This window comes from Girardinichthys multiradiatus, chromosome 12 (assembly GCF_021462225.1).
Source record: "Girardinichthys multiradiatus isolate DD_20200921_A chromosome 12, DD_fGirMul_XY1, whole genome shotgun sequence".
NCBI classification, from domain to species: domain Eukaryota; kingdom Metazoa; phylum Chordata; class Actinopteri; order Cyprinodontiformes; family Goodeidae; genus Girardinichthys; species Girardinichthys multiradiatus.
In genome coordinates, this window is record NC_061805.1 from 33,421,362 (window position 1) to 33,431,527 (window position 10,166).

The 10,166-nt window shown below is 37.7% G+C and overlaps 1 protein-coding gene across 2 annotated transcripts in view; it reads right to left on the bottom strand.

Moving 5' to 3' along the window:
• LOC124877966 (transforming acidic coiled-coil-containing protein 1-like) overlaps nt 1-9,845 on the bottom strand; it is a 35,153-nt gene extending 25,308 nt beyond the window's left edge. Inside the window, exon 1 of one of the 2 annotated variants that reach the window (XM_047381646.1) lies at nt 9,788-9,845. In XM_047381646.1, coding sequence (XP_047237602.1) covers nt 9,788-9,810 — 23 coding nt within the window. In that variant the 5' untranslated portion in view covers nt 9,811-9,845. Of the gene's footprint in view, nt 1-7,285; nt 7,521-9,787 lie in introns of those variants that run through there. The other variant, XM_047381645.1, reaches the window with a different exon arrangement.
• Between the last annotated feature and the right edge of the window lie 321 nt (nt 9,846-10,166).

Consider the following 10,166-nt stretch of genomic DNA (forward strand, 5'->3'; position numbering starts at 1 on the left):
AAATTAAAATTACCTTCATAAAATAATGTTAGTGTCTCTGTTAGGTAAACAATTCTTTGAACCTTCATGTCCTTGCGTAACCATCAATTATTAAATCAGGTATTTAACAGCTTTGGTTTTTCCTTCATTATGGATCGGCATAAAAGTAGTTGCAAATGCAGATTGGCAGTGCTGATCTAATATCTCTGTTTTAACAGTAGACTGATCATGTTTTTGTCATTGGAAAAATTTGAGTCATGAATTCATGTAGAGATATCTTAATATCTAAACACTGCTGCACACAGATAACCTGCACCCATGGAAAGCTTACAATCATACTACTTCATATCTCTTTTGTGTTTTGATAACATACTGAGATACACAGCCATGAGTAAATAAAACAGCATTTGATCTGCAGCTTTGATCTGCAGACAATATATACCACAAATAAGGTGCCAGTGCTAGAAAATGTCTTTAATTTAACTCAAATGTTGCAGCAATGTGCCAATAATACCACTCAGTCTGATGCTATGCTGTGCAAATGTTCTGTCTGCACTAATAAAGAGTTACTCAACTCAGCATGTCAAATGCTTGAAGATGCTCCAATGGACAGCCTACTTTCTGAATATTTCAGCTATCTTCAGTTTCACCTCTTGGAGGGCACCCATAGATTGTTGCCTCTTTTATAAAACACTGCCATCATAGATCTGCAAAGAAAAGCCTAAGTGGAGATGGGGATATCCCACAAAGCTGTGAGCTCTTGGCAATCATGAAGACAGTTTGGGACAACAAGACTTGTGGTGCGGCATTGACATCAGCATTACATATAACATCTTTGGATTGTAAAGGTTTTAGACCCCTGCTTTATATCCTGTTGCTGGCTGGTTGCAGAAACCATCCATCATTACTACAGCAGTCCCTTCACCTGCAGAGCTGGGACACTTAGACTTTCATCCCTACATGGTCAGGTAATCACTTAGACTTTCATCCCTACATGGTCAGGTAATCAAAATGCTGCTGCATCAGTTTGTATTTTGCCATTAATCTTTGTGTATCGAAAAACAGGTTTCATGGAGTCTAAACGGGGAAAAAAGTGTATTTTTGGAAATATCAAGCCCCATAACCTCTTAAAAACTGTGTCGGTTGTGATGTACCCTAATTTGTATATTTCATGTTTTCCATGTCATTGCCTTCTTTTTGTTTTCTTGTCATGCTTAAGGATTGCCTGATCATCTCAGGCTGCACGTCCAATGCTCTATACACAGTCTATGAATGTACCCAAATTATCAAATAATTATAACTCAGTCAGAAAATCTGTCAGACTTTCACACTGTTGGGACCACTTCAAACACTTGGCATGCAGGGTTAGTGGAATCTTCAACATTGCAGACAAAGCTTCTGCTACAACATTTAAGTAGAACTAGTAAAAACTCTATAGCAGTGGTGCACATGTGCAGTATAATGTGGAGCCCACCTGTGACAACCTTGCCAAGGAAGTTTAACATCTCCAAGAACTCCAAGGAGGTCTGGTGTAGCTGGATATTAATTATTCATGCTTCGGTATAAAGAATGGTAGAAAGGAGCCATTGGAAGGTAAATACTAACTATTCAGACTTAGTTCATTGTTGAATTTACCCTGAGAAAATTTCTTAGCAAAATAATGAAATTTTAACTTTTAATGACACATTCCTAACAAGTTTTATATTTTTACTCCTGCCACAAATATATAACAATCCCTCCTTTTTATTTCATGTTATATACTTAATATTTCAGTGTGCATTTACAGCCTTCATTAGCTGCATTGGAGACTTGGTTCTTTTCATGTTTAAATTAAGCACTATAAGAGTTAGTGCACAAACCTTCGCCAAATATTCCCCCATCTTAAATAAACATCCCAGATCTAATGTTTGGGACAGATGTTATAGTTTGAATTAATATCTAAAAATACCCCTGCCCAGTTGATTCAGAGGGTTTGATTATAAAGTTGTGGTTTAGGAAAAAAATAATTCAATTTAAATTCTCATTGCCCATCATAACTACTTTGTGGCCACCAAGGTCTGAAAATATCAGTCAGAAAGCTGTTTGGATTTAAAGCCTAATATGAAGTCACAGCTAGAATTATTGTTTAGTTATGCAGGCTCCCTATTTGTGTCTTCACCCACAACATCCTCCAAAGCTGCATTTGTTTTTACCAAGGCAGCAGAAAAGCAACAACTTTGGTTTTAGGTTTACCAGCAAATTTTTATTACATATAAATTACTGGATTTAAGAAATTAGGTAACAATTACATAAACATTATTCAATGCTTTTAGTCGAACAAGAAAGAAATAAAACATTTTCCTTGGTAATAATTACTTCTGTGGGATGACTTAAAACAGAAGTGTCTGAACCAGGTTGATTTGTGTTGTTTAAATGCAAATCACTTTGTTTTTCATAAATAAAATTTTAGGCATCAATATCTGAACATTTCTTTATAAAGAACTGAATGGGCTGTCAATTCTTTCATGTCCGTATGCCAGTCACAGACGTCATTATGAGGTTGATAGTGAAGCTCTGAGCATATTACCATTATAAATTTATTTTTGTTTCTCCAGACTATGCTCTAATGTTCTAAATAAACAGAACAGTAATGTGCTCCACCTTTATTACAAAGATTCTGCAAATGTTGGTGAGGCAGTTTACACTACATAGCATTAGGATTATAGCATTATTATATGTTGCAAAGCTCAAAGGTTTCTGTTATTTTAATATCTTTCTTTTTGATTTCCTGTAAAGCAGTGTGGGTTACCTTATGTATTAATCCTGCTATGTAAATAAATTTACAAAGTCTCGCCTTAAATTGATGACAATTTGGCCCCACCTACTGGCCAACATTGGATGTACATTTAGCTTATAAGCAACTACAGGAACAACAGAGGCCTGGTAGCACAGCCACCTATTTAGCAATGAAGAGAGATGAAAGGAGAGAAAATACTGGAGCTTCATGTGTGAAAAACCCGAGCTTAAACAGAAAGGACAGACTGTTATTACCATGGCAGCCGTAAGGAGTGAGTCACAAGGGTGCCAACCTATTAAAACACCCATAAAGGGATTACATGGAGACACAGGTACAGCGGATGTTCCTATATCTAAATTCTGCATGCTGTTATGCAGGGCAGAGCAGAAATAAAATATGCAGAGAGACAGATGCTTCAAATTCAGTGCAAGGCAGAGGAAATTGCAGCACCAACGTCACATTTTCAATGGCGAACGCCCAAGTTATCTGCAATCAGTGCTTAAAACCAGAGGGGCCACTCAAGAGACTAAGTGGGAACAAAGTGTATTGCAGTGCTACAGTAAAGATGAATCACTCAACTAACAAAGAGGAAGAATGAGGAGACAGGGAGGGTTTAACCCCAGAGGTGGCATGGACAGACACCAGCTGAGCTATTGTTCGTGGTTATGAATGGGGCTGAGGAGCACACACCCTATTGTTCTACTTTAGCTCATTTACTATACTTTTAATGCAGCTTAATTTAGATATCATGCCAATCGATAGTTTACAGGTAAACTTAGCAATAAAAGGAAGACGCTAGTAAAACATTGCAGCCATGAACTTCATTGTCAGGTGTCTCAAACTGTTTTTTTTCTTTCAGAAAACTGTGTGTTTAATTTTGCAGGACCATCAAGTGTATTTAAAGTATTTTACCAGAAAATAGTCAAATTTTTTATTTCAAAATTACAGAATTTTCCCAGAGTCAATCAGATTTCTTCAAGCTATGTTTGGCCTGAAAAAGCACTAATAATTGGGCTTCAATTTCATTATATAATCATAAATTAGTACAAATATGTATCAAAAGGATGGTCTCCTAACAAACAAACAAAAAAAAACATTTAACCCCAAAACTCAAAAATCTATCAGACACATAAAACGGACTAAATGTATTGTAAAGAGCACTGATTAGGTTATTTTTTAAAGATGTCCCATAAAATAGTGAGAAGAGTATGGATTAACAAATATTTATTCAGACTTAAACTCCATTCACCCAAGAATGCATAAAAACCCCTACTGTTATCCATTTCAGTTTCACCATCATATATAGAAGCTTTTTTCACAAGCCACTTCTGCATTATTAAAAAATTCAAACTCTTTTGTCCCTATGTCTTAAAACATAAATCTCCAAATATAAAATGTTTTCCTTCATCTCTGGCCTGATATACAGGGGTTGGACAATGAAACTGAAGCACCTGGTTTTAGACCACAATAATTTATTAGTATGGTGCAGGGCCTCCTTTTGCAGCCAATACAGCGTCAATTCGTCTTGGGAATGACATATACAAGTCCTGCACAGTGGTCAGAGGGATTTTAAGCCATTCTTCTTGCAGGATAGTGACCAGGTCACTACATGATACTGGTGGAGGAAAACGTTTTCTGACTCGCTCTTCCAAAACACCCCAAAGTGGCTCAATAATATTTAGATCTGGTGACTGTGCAGGCCATGGGAGATGTTCAACTTCACTTTCATGTTCATCAAACCAATCTTTCACCAGTCTTGCTGTGTGTATTGGTGCATTGTCATCCTGATACATGGCACCGCCTTCAGGATACAATGTGTGAACCAGTGGATGCACATGGTCCTCAAGAATGGTTCGGTAGTCCTTGGCAGTGAGGCGTCCATCTAGCACAAGTATTGGGCCAAGGGAATGCCATGATATGGCAGCCCAAACCATCACTGATCCACCCTCATGCTTCACTCTGTGCTGCAACAGTCTGGGTGGTACGCTTCTTTGGAGCTTCTCCACACCGTAACTCTCCCGGATGTGGGGAAAACAGTAAAGGTGGACTCATCAGAGAACAATCCATGTTTCACATTGTCCACAGCCCAAGATTTGCGCTCCTTGCACCATTGAAACGAACATTTGGCATTGGCATGAGTGACCAAAGGTTTGGCTATAGCAGCCCGGCCGTGTATATTGACCCTGTGGAGCTCCTGATGGACAGTTCTGGTGGAAACAGGAGAGTTGAGGTGCACATTAATTCTGCTGTGATTTGGGCAGCCGTGGTTTTATGTTTTTTGGATACAATCCGGGTTAGCACCCGAACATCCCTTTCAGACAGCTTCCTCTTGCGTCCACAGTTAATCCTGTTGGATGTGGTTCGTCCTTCTTGGTGGTATGCTGACATTACCCTGGATACCGTGGCTCTTGATACATCACAAAGACTTGCTGTCTTGGTCACAGATGCGCCAGCAAGACGTGCACCAACAATTTGTCCTCTTTTGAACTCTGGTATGTCACCCATAATGTTGTGTGCATTTCAATATTTTGAGCCACGCTGTGCTCTTACCCTGCTAATTGAACCTTCACACTCTGCACATTGCACCAGTAAGAGCAATCAATGAAGACTGGCTACCAGGCTGGTCCAATTTAGCCATGAAACCTTCCACACTAAAATGACAGGTGTTTCAGTTTCATTGTCCAACCCCTGTAGTTCTATATACACTGCTGGGAAAATAAGTATTGAACACATCAGTGTTTTTCTCAGGAAATATATTTCTAATGTTACTACTAGCATGAAAAGGACACCGGATGTCAGCAACAATCCGAACAATCTACACATAAGAGATCAAAACAAATTAGTACATTAAAAGTGGTAACATGGTTACTAAAAAATATATCCATACTTAGAAAAGTATTTTTTGTGATAACTTCTATATGCACAGTTCTGCCTGATTTCCTCAGGCAGAAATCTTGCAAGGATCCACTGGTCTAGAACCTAAAAATTAAATCTGAATTATGGTCCAAACAGTGGACCATAATTCATGAGTTTCACACTTATTCACTATCATTCTTCTTTACACACAATTAGTGGACTTAATTTTTATGACTGCTTTGTATACATAAATTACTAAGTTACCAACCTCTGGTGTACATTTCATGCCAGTAGTCACCTCAGAAATATAAATAACAAAAACACTTGTTTTCACAGCTATACATTTTACTACAAAGAATAGCTCTAAATGCAGGTCAGCCTGCTTCCAGCTGGGTGACTGTGTGGATGTTCTGAGCTTCTGGAAAACAGCGCAACCAAGACTGCTCCAGTTAAAATGTAAAAAAAAGAAGGATGATGGAGCTGACTAAAATTAGTCCATAAGATGAGAGCTGCAGACCTTTTGCACTGGATATGGAGTTTTTCCACAGGGAAGATCCCTACCCCCGCCTGACCTAAAACAAACACAGATGGATGCAGAAAATAGAGGTCCTTTATTTTAAAAGGTTTGCTTGAGCACTGCTTTATCCGGTTCTCTTTCTAAGCTTCTCTAAAGTGGACATTTGTCTTTCGCCACACTGTAGCTTTAACAAAACATTCCAGCAAGTCTTTTCACATCTTGTATCAATTCCTGTCATTTATAGCTGGAAGTGCCTAAATATAGCACAGCTCAGACTTTCATGTGCATTGAGAGAAAGAAATCCACTGCATGGGGCTTTTCAGAGCTTTGAAAAATGGTAATGAAAAGCATCACTGGTAAAAGCATAGAGCATTAGTGAGGAAAAAGAGGAAGAGTGGTTTTATGTTTATGCTGCAATAAATGCCTCAGGATTTAAACATCCTTTATTCACTTTTTTTTGGTCCGTCATGAAGACATTAATTAAACTAAACTTTGTAGAGGAGTAAACCCCTCGGCTGGTTTCATGAACTCACTCCTGTTAAATTTGGGTCATGGAGGCATAATTAACAGCAGGGCTGCAAAATATCACGAAAATATGTAATTGCAACATCGTTGCTAAAAAGTGCAATAACGATTTTGACTAGCAAACCTTTTCCCGACTCTTCTCCTCCTTTACACAATGTTCCCACCACTCTCCTTGAGCTTTAGCATCTCGGCTATTAAATATACATATCACATCTGGGCATTAGGGTCCATCTTATAGTATTAATATGCAGGAATGCATGAAACATTACATCCAAAACAAGCCTGATATTGCACACACTGATATTACGTGGTTAATTGTGATCCAATGTATTGTGCAGCTATTAATTAATAACATTCCCCCAAATAGGAAAAACTGCGACAACACAACCTTACATCCACTCCTCGGTCTTGACCTCGGACTCCCCTCAGATTTGAATAGCTAAACAGTATTAAAATCAGCTGATCAGCTGATGCTGGAAACAGAGAGGTATGATGAGCTAATTTGCCTTCAGTGAATGAGTCGAGATACTTTCCTTCCAACTCTTTTGCCTTAAGTCACCTTCCCCTCCAAAACAAAGCTTGCATAGTCTTGCAAAGAAACACATTTAGAAATTTTAAAAATCTGATCTTACATGCTGTTCTTCTTCCCACAAGAACTGACTGATGCTCTCCTTGGCTGGCTGAGGGAGCCCCCCATGGCAACAGCAGAGTGTGTTTGTTTCAGGTTTATCCCAAATACTCAGAAAATCTTCTTCTTCCAAGGTGTACTGCTACATCAGCTTCTGACAGCCTTTAGCAGCTCCAGGCTCCACTATTCACTTCTAGCCATATCTAACCAAGCCGCCTGTCCTTTCCTCGTCTCTGTGCATACTCTGCAAGATCAGGAGGAGTACTACATGTGAACAGCTCTGGTGACAGTCCCGCCTCCTTGCTCTACTTCATAGCATCCATAATTGTCCTCTCTTTCAAACGCACCCACCAGATTACAGTCCCTCATTAGGCAGAGCAATGCCCTCAGACTGGGAAGGAAATAGAGGTTCTGTGAGTTATAAAGAGGACCAAGCAGGGAAAATCTCTATCCCCTTTAAATAAAGGAATTTAAAGGTGGGTAGACAAAGTGTGTGTGTTTCATGGCAGGCTTCACAGTATTGTTTAGGAGTGAAAGAGTCTCATCTGGAGGAGGGACATGTTGCAGGAGTACTGGTGGGATAAAACACAGCTCCATTTGTTGAACCACACGGTCACTACCTGCTGGGTCCTAAACCCACCCAGCAATCTGTTGCAGTCTCTGTCAGGTTTTCTTCCAGGGAAGATCTGTATTTAGCTGCATCCATCTTACAATAAAAAGATTTTCCATGTCCCGAAAGAAAACAAAATCATCCCCACAACTTTATGTTGCTGCCACCATGTTCCATAACAGACAGACTGGGCTCTCCACTATGGAGGACCAATCCTGCCATAATTAAGTATACAAAAATAAATAAATGCTCAATAAATAAATAAGCATGTGCTTAAATACACAAAAATGCAGTACAAAAATAAATGTAGGCAGTACTTAAATTATTCAATGAGACATATGTATACATCTAATTTAATTTCCTTCTTAATTTGTTCACCTTTGTAATAATTACCTTGTTTATTTATTATCCCATTACAATTTTCAACATTATTTACTACTGACTTATGTTTAAATGTATTTGTTTATGTGTATGTTTTAATATTTTTTGTCTGTTTTATGGATTGTATTTTTTTACTCAATTTGTTCAATGCTATTTATTTATCCCTGTGCTTTTTACATTTCTGTATACATTTCTGCCTCATTAGGCAGATAGACTGGAAGAATTACAACGTTGTTAAGAAGTCAGACACCAAACGTTTGCCTGCTGAGTTCACCATTTCTAAACAATGCTTTTTTGTGGGGAAAAGCCATGCAGTTTTGAGCCATGCAAGCTAAAGCTAACCAACCAATACGCAGAAGCTAATGCCAGAAGACACAGCCCCTCTCATCCGAGTAATGAGGCAGAAATGAATACGGAAATGTAAAAGGCACAGGCATAAATAAATAGCATTGAACAAATAGAGTAAAAAAAAAAATACAAGGAAAAATAAAACAACCAGAAAATATTAAAACATACACATCATTAAATACATTTAAAAATAAGTCATTAATAAATAAAGTTGAAAACTGTAATGAATAATAAATAAATAAGGTCATTATTACAAAGGTGAATAAATAAAGAAGCTAAAACCTATATTTTTTGTCTCATTGAATAATTTATTTACTGCCCACATATATTTATTTACTTTTTTTTGTTTATTGAATCGTATGATTATTTATTGGGCATTCATTTATTTTAAGAAATATTTATGTCTCATGTATTTCATGGTATGCTTATTCATTTATTGAGCATTTTATTTTAAATCCCTCCAAAGGTTACCCGTTTGCTAGGTCTCAAAGCTACTGCATTTAGATAACATTTCTCATCTTCAGTGTAACGATCACCAGGTGAATAAACCCTAATTTGAGCTCGAGACATTGCTCTGCTTTTGTTTCGGGGGACACCGTTATATGTACTAATGCATAAATCCACTTTTTGAAGTGTGTTCACATAATGCAATTTCTCTTCAACTTTCCGTTGCCATCTAGGCTTGTCATATTCTCCCTTTTTTCCTTTTATTTTATTTCATATTTTCATAATTTGGTTCATAGAAATGAATACAACTATCATGAGCCACAAGTCTATACACAGCTTGGAAAACTGATGATATATTTCCTTTAAATATATCAACATTTAGTAAGAACAAAAATGGAAAAACGTAGTCAAACATTATTTCTTTAAAAAAATGAGAGAATGCCTTGCAATGCCTCCTCATTCTGATTCCCAGGCTGCCTTTTCCATTTAACCTCTAAATTAAATGAGGAATAGTTGAAAAGTGAGTCAGGCAGTGGGGTCCATGTTCAGGACAGACCAGCCTTTGACAACTACAGAGGAGCTTTTGAGCTTTTTTTCCTCCCACTGAGCCGAATCACATGAAACTCTGCGAGTTTGAGGGTCTACATTTCTGAGAGACTTCTAAACATTTCCTACATGACTATTACACGTTTTTGTAGCATTGAAATTTGCAGAACTTACTCATCAGCTGTGCCTCGTCGCATTAATGGCTATTGAACAAAGCACGGTGGTCGTTTGTTAGCTCTATAATTGTGTTAATAAATGCGAATGATTTATGTAATCATTGTGCAAAAGATTTGGAACAGAACAAAAGGCTTAGGTTCGTTCACGTTAACTTGCCTGATGGTTCTTCAAACATCCACCAGCTGCAAGCGATGAGATCCACTCTACTGCGCATGCTCCCGTTAGACCACAATGCGTAGATGTAGATGTTAAACATTACAGAAAAACTAAATGTGCTATTTTCAGGCATTCCAAGAATTTTTCATTACTACTGGTACATAAACAAGTATTTAAAGACTTTATTTAGATTATTTAAATTAGATGCAAATTATGCAAA